Genomic DNA, 21,871 nt, shown 5'->3' on the forward strand with positions numbered 1-21,871 from the left:
TCATTCCTGTTAACTCCTCAGTAAATACTTTACATTCTGAAAGCAGCCATTCAGATTGACGGGTTCATAATACACCACCAAGATAGGACTGTTGAATCTTTTAAAGTCAAACATTTACAAACGTAGCAGTGCTATCCCTATCCTGTTCATGAGAACTGGAACACCTCTCAATAAAGTATTAGCTATTTTACCTACTGCGGGATATTTCAGGGATCACTTTGGTACCATTGTACATGGCACCTCAGGCGAATGTCAAACAGGTTCTAGACGAACGAAGCAATTTAATCAACAGCATGAAACAGCATATCCTGATGCCTTCCCTGCATTCTGGGGGATCTTGACAAGGCCAGTTTGAGAAAATCCCTAAATAATTATTACCAACAAATCACAAGTAGTACCAGAGGAAACAACACACTGGACCACTGTTACACCGCCCCCCTCCCACCCTGCCGAAGTATAGGCAAAGTCTGAAGACCACAGCACCAGTCATGAAGACTAACAAGGGAGGCCAGGAGAGTTTACAGGACTGCTTTGAATCAGTGGAAAATACTGAAAAATGTGCAGTATTGTGGGAAGAGGATGAAGGAGTGAATCTAGATGGATTGCTTTTTGCATTGAACAGTACATTCCTGGTGTGCCGAATGACTTCCTCCTGTACTAAATTCAATGAACTTTATTAATTCAGCTTTTCCCATCTCTGTTGTGGTGCTGATTTACATCGTTTACATTCAATAGCCCACCAATTGCATTTGTTCACAAATACTACCCTCAAGATATTCATAAACAAAGCTTACCATGAAGAATTATGCTGTGATCTCCCCTGATGGAGCTGATGGGATTTTTGGCGACACAGGTATAGCTTCCACAGTCACTAACCAAAGCATGTTGGATAACAAGTGTCATGTTCTCATTTATTAGTTGGTAATGCTGGGAGATTTCCCCTCCATCTTTTTGCCATTGAAATTCATTAGGATCTCCACTGACATCACAGGTAAGCTGGACAGTGAAACCCAGGAATTTGTAGTAGCCTACGGATATTGATGCTTCTGACAGCTTTTCTAAAGGGAAAAACATTGTTACTGGACTAGAGCATAATGAAATCCTGCTGTGTGATATTGAATCAAATGTGTATAAAAGGACTTTCATTTATACAGTAAGTTCATACAAACCAAAGCTACAGAAAAAAATTAGGAATTAAGAGCAAAACAAGACCATTCAACACTTCTCTCCCATTTGACAAGATTATGGTTCACTGGCACCAGTACTTCACATTCCTATTGACTCACAGCTTATTCATTACCTTAAAAGTATTCAATTACTCAGAACTCCCTTCCTCAAAAACGCAATGAAACCACCTCAGAACATTGTTTGCTACATGTCTGTCCTAAACACAAAATAATCTGCGGTGCTGTAAAAGATCAAAGCAACACTTCCAGTACGCTGGAAGAACTCAGCAGGTCGGGCAGCATCACTCAGAAACGACGAGTCGACATTTCGGTACGGAACCCTTCGTCAGGACAGAAGAATGAAAGATGGGGAAGGATTTGAAGAACACTTGTAGCGTCAGTTGAAAGACCAGTAATTTGAAAGACAAAGGGGTGGGAGAGGGGAAGCATTGACGCCATAGCCCTGAAAACAATGGGTAGTAGAAGAAGGAGGTGGAACCATGAGGGAGCTGGGGGAGGGGGCAGAGTGACATAGGGATAGAGGAAGGGAGGAGGAGGGAATTACCGGAAGCTGGAGAATTCTTTGTTCATACCAAGGGGCTGGAGACTACCTAGACGGTATATGAGGTGTTGCTCCTCCAACCTGAGTTTAGCCTCATCATGGCAGTAGAGGAGGCCATGTATGGACATATCTGACTGGGAATGGGAAGCAGAGTTGAAGTGAGTGTCTACCGGGAGATCCTGTCTGTTGTGGCGGACGGAGTGGAGGTGCTCGACGAAGCGGTCCCCCAATCTGGGTCGGGTTTCACTGATGTAGAGGAGGACACACCGGGAGCACCGGATGCAATAGATAACCCCAACAGACTCACAAGTGAAGTGTTGTCTCACCTGGAAGGACTGTTTGGGGCCCTGAATGGTGGCAAGAGAGGAGCTGTACGGACAGGTGTAGCACTTACGCTTACAGGGATAAGTGCCAAGTGGGAAATCAGTGGGGATGGAAGTGCGGATAAGGGAGTCACGGAGGGACCGATCCCTGCGGAAAGCAGAGAGGGGTGGAGAGGGTAAGATGTGCTTAGTGGTGGGGTCCTGTTGAAGGTGGCGGAAGTTGCGGAGGATAATGTGCTGGATCCGGAGTCTGGTGGGGTGGATTCCATGTAAAGACATATGTATGGATATATGGACATATGGCAAGGATTCCCCTCCCACTATAGATAACCCCTTCTCCTGTCCTCAACCCTCCTCCTCCTCCTGGACACCCCGCCCGGGCCTTCTACCTGCACTCGATCTCTTCATCTCCAACTGTCGCTGAGACATCAACTGTCTCAACTTCACCACTCCTCTCTCCTGTTCCACCTCACTCCCTCTGAACGCACTGCCCTCCACTCTCTCCGCACTAATCCCAACCTCACCATCAAAGCTGCTGACAAAGGTGATGCCATAGTAGTCTGGCGGACGGACCTCTACCTCACTGAGGCAAAACGGCAGCTCTCTGACACCTCCCCTTACTTACTACTGGAACAGGACCCCACCAAAAATATCAAACCATTGTCTCCCGCACCATCACTGCCCTTATCAACTCTGGAGACCTTCCATCCTCAGCCACTAAACTCATTATTCCCACACCCCATACCGCTCGGTTTTACCTCCTCCCAAAGATACACAAGCCTGACTGTCCCGGTAGACCCATGGTTTCTGCCTGCTCCTGTCCCACCGAACTTGTATCTGCCTACCTGGACTCCATTTTGTCACACATAGTTCAGTGCCTCCTCACCTGCATCCAGGATACATCCCATGCCCTCCACCTCTTCAATAACTTCCAATTCCCCAGTCCCAACCATTTTTACTATGGATGTCCTATCCTTATACACCTCCATTCCCCATCAAGAAGGCCTCAAAGCCCTCCGCTACTTCCTGGATAATAAACCTCACCGGTTCCCCATCACCACTACCCTCCTTCGGTTGGCAGAACTGGTTCTCACACTCAATAACTTCTCTTTTGGCTCTTCCCACTTTCTTCAGACTAAGGGTGTAGCTATGGCAACTCGCATGGGACCCAACTATGTCTCCCTCTTCGTTGGTTATGTGGAAGAGTCTGTACTCCAGACCTATTCTGGTACTGCCCCCCCAACTTTTCCTTCGGTACATTGACATCTACATTGGTGCTGCTTCCTCCACCCATGCTGAGCTCGTCAATTTCATCGACTTTACCTCAAACTTCCACCCAGCCCTCAAATTCACTTACTCTATCTCGGACACTTCTCTCCCCTTTCTCCTATCTCTGGAGACAGACTGTTCACTGACATCTTCTACAAGCTCACTGACTCTCAGAATGGGAATGGGATGTGGAGACCCGATGCAGACTGGGAGATCGTTTCACTTAGCACCTCCGCTCTGTCTGCCAGATAAAGCAGGATCTCCCAGAGGCCACACATTTTAATTCCACATCCCATTCCCATTCTGATATGTCTATCCACGGCCTCCTCTACTGTGAAGATGAAGCCACACTCAGGTTGGAGGAACAACACCTTATATTCCGTCTGGGTAGCCTCCAACCTGATGGCATGAACATTGACTTCTCTAACTTCTGCTAATGCCCCACCTCCCCCTCGTACCCCATCCGGTATTTATTTATATACACACATTCTTTTTTTTTCTCTCTCTCTCTCTTTTCTCCCTCTGTCCCTCTCACTATACCCCTTGCCCATCCTCTAGGTTTTCCCCCCCTCCCCCTTTTCCTTCTCCCTGGGTCTCCTGTCCCATGATCCTCTCATATCTCTTTTGCCAATCACCTGCCAAGCGCTTGGCTCCATCCCTCCCCCTCCTGTCTTCTCCTATCATTTTGGATCTCCCCCTCCCCCCTCCTCCTCCCACTTTCAAAACTCTTACTAGCTCTTCTTTCAGTTAGTCCTGATGAAGGGTCTCGGCCCGAAACGTCGACTGTACCTCTTCCTAGAGACGCTGCCTGGCCAAATATGAAGGTGAGCTAGCCAATAATATGTACAAAAGAGGTTACCAAAAGTTTTTATAAATATATTAAGACCATAAGACATAGGAGCAGAATTAGGCCATTTGGCCCATCGCGTCTGTGCTGCCATTCAATCATGGCTGATCCCTTTTATCCCCTCCTCAACCCTATTCCCTGGCTTATCCCTGTAACCTTTGATGCCATGTCCAATCAAGAACCTATCAATCTCTGCCTTAAATACAACCAACAATCTGGCCTCCACAGCTGCCTGTGGTAACAAATTCCACAAATTCACCATCCTCTGGCTGAAGAAATTTCTCTGCATATCTGTTTTAATTGGATGCCCCTCTATCCTGAGGCTGTGTTCTCTTGTCCCAGACTCCCCCACCATGAGAAACATCCTTTCCACATTTATTCAGTCCAGGTCCTTCAAAATTTAAAAGGTTTCAATGAGAACTCCTCTCGTCCTTCTAAATTCCAGCAAGTACAGACCCAGAGCCATTAAACGTTCCTCGATGACAGCCCTTTAATTCCTGGAATCATCTTTGTGAACCTCCTCTGGGCCCTCTCCAATGCCAGCACATCTTTTCTTAAATAAGGGGTCCAAAACTCTTCACAATACTTAAGGTGAGGCCTCACCAGTGCCTTATAAAGCCTCAGCATCACACCCTTCGTCTTGTATTCTAGACCTTGGATTTGCCTTACCCACCACCGACTCAACCTGCAAGTTAACCTTTAGGAAATTCTGCACAAGGACTCCAAAGTCCCTTTGCATCTCAAATTTTTGGATTTTCTCCCCATTTAGAAAATAGTCTGCACATTTATTTCTACTACCAAAGTACATGACGATGCATTTTCCAACATTGTATTTCATTTGCCACTTTCTTGTCCATTCTCCTAATCTGTCTAAGTCCTTCTGCATCCTACCTATTTCCTCAATAATACCTGCCCCTCCATCAATCTTTGTATTATCTGCAAACTTGGCAACAAAGTCATCTATTCCATCATATAAAATCATTGAGATACAGCATAAAAAGAAGTGGTCCCAACACTGACCCCTGCAGAACATCAGTAGTCACTAAGAGTAAGAGAGAGTTGAGAGTGGATATACGACCACTGAAAATGACACTGGAGAGGTAATAACGGAGGACAAGGAAATGGCAGAGGAACTTAATAAGTATTTTGTGTCAGGTCTTCACTATGGAAGACACGAGCAGTATGTTAGGAATTTGAGAATGTCATGGGGCAGAAATGTGTCTAATTGCTATTACTAAGGAGAAGGTACTAGGGAAACTGAAAGGACTGAAGGTAGATAAATCACCTGGAACAGGTGGACTACACCTCAGGGTTCCGAAAGAAATAGCTGAAGAGACTGTGGAGGCATTAGTAATCATCTTTCAAGAATCAATTGAATCAGGAATGGTTCCAGAGGACTGGAAAATTGCAAATGTCATTTCATTCTTTAAGAAGGGAGGAAGGCAGAAGGAAGGAAATTATACTCCAGTTATCCTGAATTCAGTGGTTGTTTCAAATGTGTCCATTATTATGAATGAGGTTTTGGAGTATTTGGAGACACATGATAAAATAGGTCAAAGTTTGCATAGGGAAAGTCTTGCCTGAAAATTTGATGAAATTCTTTGAGGAAATAACAAACACGACAGACAATGGAGAGTCAGTGGATGTTGTCTACTTGGATTTTCAGAAGGTCGTTGACAAGGTGCCACGTATGAGGCTGCTTAACAAGGACCCGTGGTATTAGAGCAAAGATACTAGCATGGATAGATTTGCTGACAAGCAGGAAGCCAAGAGTGGGTATAAAGCAGGTCTTATCTGGTTGGCTGCCAATGACTAGTGGTGTTCTGCAGGGATCAGCTTTGAGACCGTTTCTTTTCACGTTATACAATACCTCAATGATTTGGATGATAGCTTTGTGGCCAAGTTTACAGATGATATTAAGATAGGTGGAGGGGCAAGTAGAGTCTGCAGAAGGACTTATACAGATAGGGAGAATGGGTAAAGAAGAAGCAGATGGAATATAGTGTATGGAAGTATATGTTCATGCACATTGATAGAAGGAATAAAGGTGCAGACTGTTTTCTAAATGGGGAACAAAATTTAAAAGACCAGAGGTGCAAATGGACTTGAGAGTCCTTGTGCGATATTTCCCAAAGGTTAACTTACAGGTTAAGTCAGTGGTAAGGAAATCAAATGCAATGTTAGCATTCATTTTGAGAGATCAGAATATAGGAGCAAGAATGCAAAGCTGAGGCTTCATAAGGCATTGTTCAGTCTGCACTTGGAGTATTGTGAGCAGTTGGCTCATCACTCAACCCTGGAACATCTGAATAGCAAAGATGAATACATCAGGATTCTCATTATCGACTATGGTTCGGTATTCAATACTATTGTCCTTTCAAAACTAATCAATAATTTTCAAGACCTTGGCCGCAATACCTCCTTGTGGAATTGGATCCTTAATTTCCTCATTTACAGACTCCAGTCAGTTTGGATTGGCAACAACATCTCCTCTGTAATCTCTACCAGCACAGCTGCACCTCCCGGTGTATATTTAGACCCCAATTCTACTCACTTCACACTTATGACTGTAGCTTCAATGCCATATATAACTTTGCTGACGACACCACTGTCACTGGCCGACTCAAAGGTGGTGATGAATCAACATAAAGGAGGGAGAATGAAATTCTGGCTGAGTACTGTCACAACAATAACACCTCACTCAATGTCAGCAAGAGAAAGGAGTTAATTATTGACTTCAGGAGGAGCAGACTGGAGGTCCATGAGCCAGTCCTCATCGGGGGATCAGAGGTAGGGAGGGCAGGCAACTTTAAATAACTCGGTGTTATCATTTCAGAGGACCTGTCCTAGACCCAGTACATAAGTGCAATTAAACGGAAAGAACGGCAGCACCTATACTTATTTCGAAGTTTGCGAAGATTTTGCATTACAGCTAAATCTGTTAAATTGGAATCTCAAGTTCAAAAATAGTGACATATATGTGTAATGACAATAAATTTACTTTGAACTTTTATTCCAGGAATGAAAGGGTATGAGGAGTGTTTGATGGCTTTGGGCCTGTACTCAATGGAATTTGGAAGAATGAGGGAGGATCTCAATGAAGTCTATTGAATATTGAAGATTGGAGGAAGGGAGGATGTTTTCTATAGTGGATGTCTCTCGGACCAGAGGGCACAGCCTCAGACTAGATGGATGTCCATTTAGAACAGAGATGAGGAGGAATTTCTTTAGCCAGTGGGTAGTGAATTTGAGGAGTTCATGCCACAGGTGGCTGTGGAGGCCAAGTCATTGAGAATAGCTAAATCAGAGGTTGATAGGTTCTTGATTAGTCAGGGAGTCAATGGTTATGAGGAGAAGGCAGGAAAATGGATTTGACAGGGATAATAAATCACCCATTGTGGAATGGTGAAGCATCCTTGATGGGCTGAATGACTTAATTCTGCTCCTGCTGTAGGTTTTATTGTCTTATAATCAACTTTCACATTGATTGTCACTGATATTGAAGCTAACATCATGCAGAATAGAAAAAGGACAGCCTGCAAATGAAAAGAGAAATGAGAGGGCCAAGGACAACCTGTGTTTTTGTTCCTTGGCTAACATCAGACACTGTTGCCGATGGTTACTGCACCAGCACCGCACCACCCTCCACAACAGGAAATTCCAACCTTTGGGTTTAACACCGAATTCTCCTATTTCAGTATTACAAAGGGATAGATTGTGGATCATAATCCAGAGTGTACTTCTCCATGAGATGGCACATATATCACCACCATGGGTGTTAATTGAACTGCTGCATTCAATGTCAAGTATTTTAGTGCTTATTACATCATGTACTCTACTTAACCTTCAAAAGAAATGACCACCATACTGTGGCAAATTTGACGTAATGGTTACTTACCATAGATCAGTAGTTCTAATACTTTCATCTCTTCTTCATTCACAATAAAGCTGTAACTTCCTTCATCACGAGGTGTTAATCCATTTACAGTCAAAGCCCCATTGGAAGTACTAAATTCTAAACGGGACTTGAACTGTTCACTATGTTCCGTTGTGGTGTGATCTGGGATGTGATTTAAAATGCTGTCGTCGAAGAAAGTCCAAACAATTTCATTCTTGCTGGGATCAACTCTGAGTCCGGGATCCAGTAAAACTGATGAGCCAAGGATACCAATCACTTCTTTCATTTTATCTGTCAACCAAGCAAAAATAGAAGTGCACTCGTTTAACCCATAGTGGCAGCTGAACACTGAAATAGAGTATCATGTGAAAACTACATGAATGAATGAGCATATTCTGCATGAATAGATATTGTGAAACAATTTGACTATTTGCTGGTGTTATGGGTCATGACTATTTAGGACCACACTCCACATAATTAGATTTGTCTAATTAACTCAGTCCAGCTGAAATTGCCAGAAAGAATACAAAGGCTTAAGGAATTTTAGTTGAGTTCCAGCCAAAGCTACTCATTGGTTCAGACTTCATTTCTCTTCTAAGCACGTGCTGATATGCTGGGAATTTCCTACAGTTCTGCTTTCATGTTCCTTTGTGCTCCTCTATAAATTCCCTCATTAAGCCATGAAACTGACCACATCATGGACTGATCTCACCATACAAAAGGTTTCCTGTTTGTTCTATTCCTCCGTCTTAACTCTCTTCGCAACTTCTTCCATCACAATCCCAATGAACTCCTCTATGAAATGATACATGCTTCATAGCCTCACCAACTGACTGAATGACTGCATTCTTAGGTACGGCTCTCATTTCGTCTTTAACAGAAACAACAACCACAGATTCCCTCGCAAATAACTCATATGGTGCATCAATAAGTGGAACTACTCACCATGAAGAAACAATTGTATTACTTTGAGCTCTCGTCCATCCACAGTGAAGATATAATCTCCTTGGTCGCTGGTTTTTAAACTGTTTATCATCAGTCCACCAGAAGAAGCAAAAAACTGCAAACGGTTCTTGAACTGTTCACTTGGTTCCATAGTGAGACCTGGGATGTGATCCAAGACAACCTCAAGGCTTTTATTACTGGCGATGAAAGTCCAAAGAATTTCATTCTTGTTGGGATCAACTTTGATTTTAGGATCCAGCAAAACTGATGAACCGAGAATACCAATCACTTCTTTCATTTTATCTGATTAAGATATAAAGAAAATGCTCTGTGGCAGTAGTGAAACACTGAAATAGAGCAGCAAATCAGACAATAAAAATAATTAAGTGCATTTTATATAAACAGATATTGTATAACTGGTCAGGGAGATTTCATGGTCTGACACTTGTTACATATACCTGTTAGAGTGCATTCTCCAGTTACCTTATAAGGTAACCGTAGCCTTCAGCCAGGAGCAGATGTCATCAGGTAGTTCCCAACCTTCACCGAGTGTTTCGACCCTTAACCAGACACTCTCCAGTTGGTGGGCTGGCAGTGGTGGCCAAATCACTGCCCCTCTGCTCCTGGCTTCCAGTTCCCCTCCTCTCACCTACTCCGACCAGTGTAGTTACAGGCGTCATTAACATTTTATCACCGAAGCAACTCCAGCCTCACTCTTTCAGAAATTCCCTCTGTCCAATCCCTCCCTCTCCCACCATCTCTTCAACCATCTCTATCTCACAAGTGTAGCTATGGGCGTTCAATCAAATCCATGGATTCCTCTATAAGATGATAGAAAGGTGAGAACCATGGAGATTGATGAGATGCTGCATTCAATACCTAATATTGCAGTGTTTATTTTACCAGCTGAGGTTCCCAATTAGCCTTTAGTGGAAACAACAAATACAGATTCTGGCACATTCTGCAGCATTTCAAATGCTTCATCACAAATAAGCAAAATTACTTACCAATGACAAGCAGTTGTATTATTTTCAACTCTTTGCTATCCACAGAATAAGTGTAATTTCCTTCATCACTGGCTTCCAATCGATTTATCGTCAGCGCACCCTTAGCAGCATTGAACTGTAAACGGTCCTTGAACCGTTCACTTGGTTCCAATGTGGCGACACCTGGGATGTGATCCAAAATCATATCATCACTTTTGTTGCTGGCTTTGAAAGTCCAAAGGATTTCATTCTTGCTGGGATCAACGGTGATTTCAGGATCCAGTAAAACTGATGAACCAAAGACACTAACCACTTCTTCCCTTTCAGCTGATTAGAAAAAAAAACAACAATCATTTAAACTACAGAGGTAGAAAAACACAAAACCAGAGCAAGAAATGAGACAATTACAGGACGTAGGTATACAGTCCATTACATTTTATAGGACTACTTACTAGAACTCTGGCACATGGCTATGACATGTTTTCTCTAAATGAAATGGGTAAGACCAACTACTTGCTGAGTAATTGATCCTATCCATTTCATTCAGAAAATTATGTGCGCAAGTGCAAGAAGGACAGGGAAGTTTAAATACAAATGAGTAACAGCAAGAACTACCCTTGTTCCTGCTTTCATTCATGCTGCACATGGATCAAGATTCTGTTTTCCCCAATCAGTTTCTGCTAAAAGTAAACACCTCTGTTGTGACTGTGACTAAGCCACTGGATAAGCCAAATGAAGCTGTTGGATATAAAAGTCATTACTGATGACTCTTACTCTTGGAAAGCCTCTAGGTGGAGTCTCCCAAATTCAAAGTATATCACATTCTTATACCTTAAGATCAAAGGTAACAGCGGATGACTTATTTCCATAGTTACAATGACATTGTTTACTTCATTATTTTGTTTCTGATGAATGGTTCCTTTTGCCAGTGGAATACATATTCACAGAATAATTGTTAAGACACCTCTGAAGATTCAAAAACCTTGTTGGGACAAACTAATTCCCACAGATTGTCTCAAAGCTTCTGCGGACAGAGAACCAAATGCCCAAGATTAGTGTTTTGAAGACTGACTCCTGGTGCACAAATATCCTGGTTATTGCTGATGGAAATAACCATATGGTATGGTTATAAGCTCAGGGACAAAATTTAGTCTGATCTGGCAGTCCTCCTTGACCTCTACAAGAGGAGTGCAAAATAATAAGCCGTAGCTGCCTTGTTTGACACCAGCCAGTTAACAAAGACTCATTATCTTATGCTTGGCTGATGCAGACAAGATTGTCTCATAGCCACATCACTTTACTAACTATATCTTCAAAATTAAAAGATGAAAGTAATATAAAAAGTACATATCTGTCACCCTATACAACCCTGAGATTAATTTTCTAGCAGGAATACACAAATCCATAATAGAATAATAACCATAATAGAATCAATCCTGAGTAGCCAGCTCCATGCTGTGGGACAGCAGCTCGAGCTTTGCAGAAATCTCTTAATTCAAAACTGATTATTGCTTTTAACTTACATTCAAATGTGTTTTGTTTGGTTAGACTAGTTGGTTCTTGTCTGTATTATTACCCACTAATCCTACTCAGTAAATCCAAAAAGATGTCCTATGCCTGACAATTCCCTAACAACCTCTACCAGAAACTTAGGTAAACATCTCCATGCTAAATTGCAAAGCCTATTTTCTTCTCTCCGAATGTGGATTAGTAATCCTCATCCATGGAACTATTCTGATAAATCTCCTCTGTACCTCTCCCCAAAGCTTTCACATCCTTTCAATTGCGCTCACAACTAGACATAATACTTTATTTTGGCTTAACATAACTAACTTGCTTTTGTATTTTATATATAAAACCCAGGATCTTCTTAATTATTAATCATCTTACATTATTAATAGGTTTGTTAGCCTATTTTACCACCTTTCTACCACTAGTGGACCTCCAAATGCATATTATTTCTGAAACTACAACACATAGAGTCAGGGTTGTGAAAGCATAGAAACAGGCCTTTGAGCCCATTGCATCTTTGCCAAATATCAGCCCTATTGATACTATCATGTTTAATCTGACTTTCCTGTATTAATTTCATACCCTTTGCTCATTTTAGTACCCGTCAAGGTGCCTTAGATATTATTACTGTTTCTGCCTCCACCACATTGTCTGGCAGCTCATTCCTGATATTAACTATTCTCTGTGTGAAAATAAAAACAAATCTCCTAACTCAGTGTCCACTCAGTGTTTTAAGATATAATGTGCTATCAAAAAGACAAACTGTGCCCAAAATCAGACAGGACTAAAGACAAAGCTCTTTTCCAAGAAGAAAACAAGGGGGAGAAAGAAAATCTAACAACTTTCTGCCTTAAATAAGTGGGAAAGGAAAACAGACACAACAACACTCACATGCAACCTTCAACTCTCGTTTCGTACAGAGCAGGAATATTGAGATGAACTGTTGCATTTCTTTGCTGTAAACAACTTCAATGATGAAAATAAACAGAGAACTTGATTCGGTCGTAGATGAAACTCTTCCATTATATTTTAATGAGAAATCACTGAGGCTGGATAAATTCTAATAAAATAAATTAAATAATTGTTGGACATGTTGAAGAATCATTGTGTTTGTGATCCAAAGCCAAATGAGATCCTGCAAATTTGAGGTTTGATTCACTGAGATGTACCCAAGTGGATGATGTTACCACGAGACTGTGCAACGCACTCCCATAGATGCTAAGGGTGAGATCAGCGTGTGGAATCAATAATAACCACAATCAGAGGCGGTTTTTAATCAGAAGGAAATCTAACCTTTGAGAGTGTAATGAAAATTACTCAAATTGTGGAAATGGTAAATAAAACAATTAGTAATGACAAGTAGCTCAAGATTCAAGATTTAAGATCAAGTAATTTTAATATCAACCTATGCATAAATTATACACCTTGAGATTTATTTGCATATAGGCAGCCACAAAGAAAGAAACCCGAAGAACCTGGGCAACGGTTGTCGTATGCACAGTCTCTCCCATCTCAGGCACTGAAGATTGTAACTCCCCAGAGTTGTCATAGGTCTCTTGGTGATCTCCCTCATTAAACCCCTTTCTTGCTCGACCACTCAGTTTTTGAGGATGGCCTGCTCTAGGCAGTTTTACAGCTGAGTCATATTCTTTCCATTTCTTGGATGATTGACTTAACTGTACTCCAAGGGATATTCAGTGACTTGGAAATTTTCCAGTATCCATCTCCTGACTTGTGCTTTTCAATAACCTTATCGCAGAGTTGCTAGGAGTGTTCTTTTGTCTTCATGGTGCAGGCTTTGCCAGGATACTGACTCACCAATAGATGGACCTTCCAGATACAAGTGTATTTTTACTACAATCAATTGAAACACCTTGACTGCACACAGGTCTCCAAAAACAGATCTCCATCTAACTAATTATGTGACTTCTAAAACTAATTAGCTGCACCAGTGATGCTTTGGTGTGTCATATTAAAGGGGGTGAATATCTATGCAATCAATTATTTTGTGTTTTATATTTGTAATTAATTTAGATCACATTGACATGAAAGAGTCTTTTTCTGTTGATCAGTGTCAAAAAAGACAAATTAAATCCACTGTAATTCAATGTTGTAAAACAATAAAACATGAAAACTTCTAAGAGTGGTGAATACTTTTTATAGGCACTTTTTTTTTTGCACATTGGTTGCTTGGCTGTCCTGTTGGGTATGGTCTTGCATTGATTCTATTATGGTTCTTGGATTTACTGGATATGCTCACAAGAAAATGAATCTCAGAGTTGTATATGGTGACATACATGTACTTCGTTAATAAATTTACTTTGAACTTTAACACTAGCTATTCTCAATAATTTCACCCATAGACAAGATGCAAAAGAAAACCAATCAAACATTTTTTTTTAACGATAAACAATGGCTATGGAGAGAAGTGCTTGAATGTCAGATCAGATAATGAAGTTCTCAGGTGTGGTTTAAAAGGACACTAACAATTTGCAGGAATAGACCAACGAAACTAAATAAAAATATCTAAGTAACACACACAAATGCTGGAGAAACTCAGCAGGCCAGACAGCATCTATGGAAAAGAGGAAACAATCAAAATTTCAGGCCGAGACCCTGATGAAAAACGGGCTGTCTCAACAGCAGAAAACCCGCTGGTTTTTCATGATATGACTGACAGATATATTGGAGCGTGACGTAGTTTGACAGATCATGTCGTTTCCCCACAATAAATTAAGTGGTTGGTTTCTGACTGTAGACATTGTACACGTGGCATAATTTTAAAAATACAGGATCAAATATGGTTCAACATGTAGAAGGAGCAAAATCCTACTATCACAACGTGCCTTTGCAGCATCTCTATTTCCATCTACTGAGCTGAAAGCTCAGCTACTCTTTCACCCCAGCTGAAAGAGTACGGCTGGAAGTAGTAACAATACTGATCTAAGGTGTGTACAGTCAGTAAAGACGTTTTAATGTGACTGAACAATCTATCGCTGCTCTAACCCGACGGCACTAGATCGAACTGTGGCCGGCTAACTGTCCTTTTAAGAAGCTGATAGAAACGAGATCGTGGTGCAGTGTTAATAGTGCGCTTTAAAAAAAAACACGAGGTTTTCAGCTTCTCCAACGATTCTCCTGGCAGACAAAATTTAATATCTCAGAGCTAGGGTGCTGTATCAGAGTATCATTAGGGTCGTTTGCGTCCTGCGGTTCATGTAATCTTGGTTAACCCCTTCCGTACTGGACACAGTGATTCGAATATGCGAATCACTACACACCGTCAGGATAGGCCTGAAGCAGAGGTGGAATGATCAACTCCCCGTAGTGTACAAATGTGTCAGTGATGTTCTGATCCTGTTCACCAGACCTGGAATACCTCGCAATGAAGTGCCGTCCATTTTACATGCACGGAGATTTCAGCGATCATTTTGGTAGCGATGTACATTCCACCTCAGGCCAATGTCAAATAGGCTCTAGTCTAGACAAACTGAGTGATGTAATCAACATGCATGAAACAGCACATCCTGATACCTTCCCTATCATTTTGGGAGATTTTAACCAGGCCAGTTTGATAAAGTCACTCAAAAATTATTGTCAACAATTCACTTGTTGTACCAGAGGAACTAACACACCAGACCACTATTACACCACCATCAAGAATGCCTTTCGGTAAGTCAGATCACCTGGCTGTACTTCTACTCCCTGAGTATTGGCAGCCACTGAAGACTTCAGCACCAGTAGTGAAGACCATGGTATGAACCAGGGGAGCACAGGAGCACTTACAGGACTGCTTTGAATCGGTGGTCTGGACCGTATTCAGGGTGTCATCTTCGAGTTCCGATGAGTATGCCACAGTTGTCACCATCTTCTCTAAAACCTATGTGTATGAGTGTGTGCCTACGAAAATTTACTCTATGTTCCCAAACCAAAAGCTGTGGATGAACCAAGAGGTTCGTAGTCAGCTGAGGGCTAGATCAATAGCATTTAAGTCTGCTGACCCAGGTCTGTGCAAGTATGACTTGCGGAGGGCTATTTCAAGAGCTAAGAAACAAATCTTAAAGAGATGGAGGCAACGTCGGATGCATGCTCACTCTGGCAGGGTTTGCAGGATATTAATTCTTACAAATCAAAAACCCAATATCATGAATGGTGGTGATGCTTCACTACCAAATGAGCTCAATGCCTTTTATGATCACCTTGAAAGGGAGAATAAAACTACAGCTATGAAGATCCCTGCAGCACCCGGCGACCCTGTGAACTCTGTCTTGGAGACTGACATCAGGCTGTCTTTCAAGAGGGTGAACCCTCGCAAGGCAGCAGACCCCGATGGAGTACCTGGTAAGGCTCTGAAAACCTGTGCCAACAAATTGGCAGGGGTATTCAAGGACATTTTCAATCTCTCATTGCTACAGTCGGAAGTTCAGGCTTGCTTCAAAAGGGCAACAATTATACCAGTGCCGAAGAAGAGCAGTATGACCGGCCTTAATGACGATCATCCAGTAGCACTCACATATACAGTGATTAAATATTTGGGAGGATGGTCATGGCTAGACTCAATACCTGTCTCAGGAAGGACCCAGACACACTGCAATTTTCCTATCACCACAGGAGATCTATGGCGGGACGTGATCTCAATGGCTCTCCACATGGCCTTGGATCACCTGGACAAATACGAATACCTTTGTCTGGATATTGTTTATTGATTACAGCTCAGGGTTTAACACTATCATTCCTACAGTCCTGATTGAAAAGCTACAGAACCTAGGCCTCTGTTACTCCCTCCACTGCCTAATTGGAAGGCCACAATCTGTGGCAGATTGGAAATAACATCTCCACCTCACTGACAATCAACACTGGTACACCTTAGGGACGTATGCTTAGCCCACTGCTCTATTCTCTGTACACCCGTGACTGTGTGGCTAGGCACAGCTTAAACGCTATCTATACATTTGCTGATGATACAACCACTGTTGGAAGAATCTCAGATGGTCAAGAAAAGGTGTACAGTATCAAGATAAAGCAGCTGGTTGAGTGGTGTCACAGCAGCAACTTTCCACTCAATGTTAGCAAGACCGAAGAGCTGATTGTGGACTTCAGGAAGGGTAAAATGAGGGAACACAAATCAATCCTCATAGAGGGATCAGAAGTGGAGAGAGTGAGCAGTTTCAAGTTCCTGGGTGAAGACCTAAACTGTTTTTGATGCAGCTATAAAAAAGGCAAGACGGTGGCTGTATTTCATTAGGAGGTTGAGGAGATATGGTTTGCCATCTAAAACATTTAATAACTACTGCAGATGCATCCTGGAGTGCATTCTGACAGGCCGCATCACCATCTAGTATGGGGAGGGGGGGGGAGTGCTACTGCACAAGATCACATAGTAAGTTGCAGAAAATTGTAAAATTAGTCAGCTCCTTCATGGGTCGAGCCTCTGTAGTATCCAAGACATCTTCAAGGAGCGGTGCCTCAGAAAGGTGGCGTCTGTCATTAAGGACCCCCACCACCCAGGACATGCCCTCTTCTCATTGTTACTATCAGGAAGGAGGTACAGAACCATGAAGGCACACATTCAACAATTCAGGAACAGCTTCTTCCCCTCTGCCATCCAATTTCTCGATGAACACTGAACCATGAAAAACTACCTCACTACTTTTTTATTTTGGTTTTTGCACTACTTATTTTAACTTAACTATTTCATAGACACACTGTAATTTACAGATTTTTTTTCTGTATGTATCATGTATGGCATTGCACTGCTGCCACAAAATTAACAGAATTCATAACATATGCTGGTGATATTAAACCTGATACTGTTACAAGTACAATGTCTGAGATAAGACAGCTGATGGCTAAGAAATAAATATGAGAAAGAAGATGTACAGAAGAGGATCTTTTATAGTGATTATATTTGAGATCTCAGAAAATGCCTGTCAGCTTGACTGAATGCTCAAGGCACTCAATCCTCAATCTTAATTCTTCAGTCCTCAGCCTTAATTTACTCACATCTCCTCTTTGCCTATATTACCACCCAAAATGCCAATGAAGGGTCCCTTCTGAGATCATTAATCAGTCCAGCTCTTCAACTCTACCAACTTAATATTAAGGGCATGTGTCGATCACACAGAACATTCACACTCGTCTAGAAACGCTTTCCTGCCATAACTCATAGCAGATGAAGGTCAGTAATTTTTACTTAATACACACAAAATGCTGGGGGAGCTCAGTAGGCCAGGCAGCATCTGTGGAAAAGGGTAACAGTCGTCATTTCAGCCCAAAACCCCTCATCAGGACTGGAAAAAGAGACGAGAAGTCACAGTAAGAAAGTTGGGTGAGGGGAGGCAGAACTACAAGGTGGTAGGTGAGAGGTGACACTGGGGGTGGGGGATGGGGTGAAGTAAAGAGCTGGTGAAGTAAAGTCTTCTTTAGTCCTTTACCACTTCCACTTATTACTTACCAGCTTCTTACTTCATCCCCCTTTTTTCCACCCCCCTCTTCCCACTCACCTGCTTCACCTATCGCCTCCCAGCTTCTCACTTGATCCCCCTTCACCCACCCATTCTTCCCCCCTTCCTGTTCATGTGGCTTCCCAATCACCTGCCAGATTGTACTCTTTCCCCTCGCCCCACCTTCTTATCCTGGCTTCTTTCCCCTTCCTTTCCAGTCCTGATTAAGGGTCTCAACCTGAAATGTCAGCTGTCTATTCCTGCCATAGATGGCTGAGATGCTGAGTTCCTCCGGCATTTTCTGTGTATGCTGAATAACAAAGCAAGCCTGAAGGGCTGAGGGGCCTATTCCAACTCCCTTTTCATGTCCTTGTGAATGTTTTCAGCTTTTGCAGTTTCTTATCTTCATCCACACACTCAGCTCCCATCCATTCCTTCTCCGCAGACACACCCTCAATCTATACATGCAAGAGATTCTGCAGATGCTGGAAATCCAGAGCAACACATGAAATGCTGGAGGAATGCAGCAGCTGTGGAAATGAATAAACAGTCACCGTCTCAGGCTGACTCTTCTTCAGGGCTGGAAAGGAAGGGGGAAGATACCAGAATCATAAGTGGGGGGGGGGAGGGGAGGCAGGACTACCTAAAAGGTGATAAGTGAAATCAAGTGTGTGGAAAAGGTAAAGGGCTGAAGAAGAAGGAAACTGATGGGAAAGGAGAGTGGACCATGGGAGAAAGGGGAGAAGCAGGAGACTATCCAGACGGTATGAGGTGCCCTGAATGGCCTCATTGTGGCAAAACAGGAGGCCATAAACCAACATGTCAGAACGGGAATGGGGATCAGAATTAAAATGTTTGGTCACTGCGAAATTTGTTTTTTGGCAGATGGAGTGGAGGGGCTGGAGCTCATTCTCAACCTGCAGTCAGGCAACCTCCACAAAACTGCTACCACAGCTCCCCCGGCCTCACTGAAACATCAGAGTTTTCCAGCTGTGACTCCAGCTCTGAGATCTGGACATCCAACTGTTTGAAGCTGCTCCTGTAGATCAGTGAAAGGTACAAGATGCACCTTTCACCAGCATTCCTTCCATTCACAGCTTCTACTTTAAGAGGCATCAACCAATGCTGTCAATTCCACAGTCACAAAGGGGCTCCCCAATAAATCTATTGACACCCACACCCCAAAGTAATAAACCCTGATGACAGGCAGAGAGGCCTCGTTTACTGCTGCACCATCCTGTGACCAAAACAATACCACGGAGATATATATATATATATCTCACACACACACAGCCGGCGTTCAGAAAGACCACGTCCTCCACAAGACATTTCTTCCGCACCCCGCATCGTCAGAGACTCCGGGAAAGCCAAGAACAACCCGAAGTCACGTGACAACAATTCCCCAGCCCCACCCGGCATGCGACCTGGAGCATGCGCACGGCGCCGGGGATTTCCGATTTAGAATTGCCCGGGGGGGGGGGTGCTGAGTGCTGCTGAAGGAGTTGTCCCCGAGCCCCGACTTCCCACGTCTCCGTGAACCACCCCGCATCCCGGCCCCGGCCCCGGCCCCTCACCTTTCGCGTCAGCCACAACGAGCACGAACTGGAGAACGAGTGACAACATGTCCGGGTGCCGAAACTCCCAGTCTATTGAGGGATGGTTCCTCCGACCGGCACCTCGAACTCGCAGGGATCCTCAACCCGCCGGGACCGGGACACCGACTGGTGAGCACCGAGCTGACCGGACACCGGAGGGAGGAACCAACAGCAACAGGAAATGGTGAACATCAGACTCGGGGTGTGGTTCACATTAAATGTGAAACTGAAAGTTGACTGAATTCACTCTAATTGGGACAATATATGGTACATTCAAGATAAATAATATTTCGATGCTGCTCTGCCATTCAAGTAGATAATGCTTGATGTACCCGTGGCCCACGAATCGCTTGGTTCCCTTTAATATCGAGAAATTTCACAATTTTTAATGCAAGAAACAGCGAATTCCAAATATTTGCAATCCCCTGGGTTTTCCTTTGTCAGAGGCTTTTTCCCAGGGCTGAAATGGCTAACATGAGGGGGCATAGTTTTAAGGTGTTTGGAAATAGGTACCAAGGGGATGACGGGGGTAAGTTTTTCACACAGAGAGTGGTGATTGTGTGGAAGGCACTGCCGGTGGCGGTGGTGGAAGTTGATATAATAGGGTCTTTTACGAGCCTCTTACATAGGTACATGGAGCTTAGAAAAATAGTGGGCTATGCGCTAGGGAAATTCTAGGGAGTGTCTAGAGTAGGTTACATGGTTGGCACAACATTGTGGGCTGAAGGGCCTGTAATGTGCTGTAGTTTTCAATGTTCTATGTCACAATGTACTACCTTGAGATTCATTTCCTTCGGGGTATTCACAGTAGATACAAAGAAACACAATAGAATCAATGAGAAACAAAGATGGGCAACTTTATGGTGCACTCACTGTTGAAAACATCTGATTTCCCTTTTGTGATGACCATGTCAATTCTGCTTATTTTCCAACAAAATAATATTGCGTACATGATGTATCCCAACATTTTTCCAAATATTGATGTCAAGTTCACAAGTCAGGACTTCCTTACTTTCTATCTCACTTAAATAGGTCATGTTTGTTTCTATCCAGTCTGCAGGAGCCTTTCTGGAATATGTAATATCTTGAAGATGATACCCAGTGCATGTGCATATATATAAAATATCAACTCCTTGGGTTTTAATAATTTCCTGCACCAAACTCCTCTGTGTCCTTCAGCAGTGGTGGGTCCTTTCGAGGTTGGGCATTTCTGTACCTTATATGTACCATAAGAGACATCCTCCAACCACTTTCCTGACTTCTGTGACAGCATCCGAAAACAAAATATCCAGGCCAGAATAATGACAATCCCTGCCTTATTCTGAGCTGAGGTACAGGCTCACATCTTCCCCAGGTTGTGAATTCCCTTCAGAGAAGCTGAGAGGAGACCAAGCTGGTTCATCATTGTCGCCTTTATCTGTTTCTGGTTTGTGTTGGTGCTCTCCATGTCAGACTGGTGGTCAACATGGATTCAGTGTCATCAAACATAGAACAGTGGGGCACAGGAACAGGCCCTTCAGCCCACCATATTTCTGCTAACCATGATACCAATCCAAATTAATTTAACTTGTCTGCAGTGGCCCATATACCTCTATTCTCTGCCTGTCCAATGCTTGTTTATTATTGTTGAATATACCAAAATGTGTTAGACATGCGTGTATAATTTACACCTCTTTAAGTTCATGTTGAAGTATGTTTGTCATGTCTGTACTGTGGATGTATAACTCTGATCATAAACTTAAAGGTCAAGATGGGGTCAGTGAATTATGATTTCTTGGGTGACGTCTTTCAGTTAGTCCACAAAACTGTTTATTTCACTTCTTGTACATCTTCCTTTATCTTTAATGTGTTTCTGGAACAGTTAGAGTCTGTGATTTACAGTTTGGAGATCGGTTGAATGCTCTACCACTCTGCTGTCTCCAAGAACATACCAAGAGACGAGTGAGGTCAGCCTCATGGTGAAGTTTTGAGACGAGGCGAGTCCATGATAGACTCCATTTTCCCACTTAAAGCATTGAGGACGATTGGGACATCAAAGCGAATGCAGAAGGTCAGCGAGTGATCAGCGCCTTTTGCTGCTGCCGAATAAGGCGTCCGTGGGTGACCGCCAGTCGCTTGTTTCTGCCGGATAAGGTGTCCATGGTGATGCTCTTGTTGCTGTAACACAATTTCATTTGGGGTGATTTGTAAGGTTTTTTTGTGTGGGGGGGGTGATGTTTTTCTTTGAATAACTTCCATGGTTTGCGTTGTTTCATGACTATCTGGAGAAGACAAATCTGAGAGTTGATAGTAAATGAACCTTTGAAGCGTCTGTAAACATCTTTT

General features: G+C 42.9%; 1 protein-coding gene across 5 annotated transcripts in view; it reads right to left on the bottom strand.

Moving 5' to 3' along the window:
• The window catches only part of LOC134346687 (hemicentin-2-like), a 101,062-nt gene extending 81,210 nt beyond the window's left edge, over positions 1-19,852 (bottom strand). For 2 of the 5 annotated variants that reach the window (XM_063048197.1, XM_063048199.1), the window contains exons 1-5: positions 19,235-19,305; positions 10,018-10,323; positions 9,011-9,313; positions 8,066-8,356; positions 795-1,058 (exon numbers count right to left, since the gene is read on the bottom strand). In XM_063048197.1, coding sequence (XP_062904267.1) covers positions 795-1,058; positions 8,066-8,356; positions 9,011-9,313; positions 10,018-10,323; positions 19,235-19,298 — 1,228 coding nt within the window. In that variant the 5' untranslated portion in view covers positions 19,299-19,305. Of the gene's footprint in view, positions 1-794; positions 1,059-8,065; positions 8,357-9,010; positions 9,314-10,017; positions 10,324-19,234; positions 19,306-19,525 lie in introns of those variants that run through there. The other 3 variants (XM_063048198.1, XM_063048200.1, XM_063048201.1) reach the window with 3 other exon arrangements.
• Between the last annotated feature and the right edge of the window lie 2,019 nt (positions 19,853-21,871).

The sequence above is a fragment of the Mobula hypostoma genome, chromosome 5, assembly GCF_963921235.1.
Source record: "Mobula hypostoma chromosome 5, sMobHyp1.1, whole genome shotgun sequence".
NCBI lineage: Eukaryota > Metazoa > Chordata > Chondrichthyes > Myliobatiformes > Myliobatidae > Mobula > Mobula hypostoma.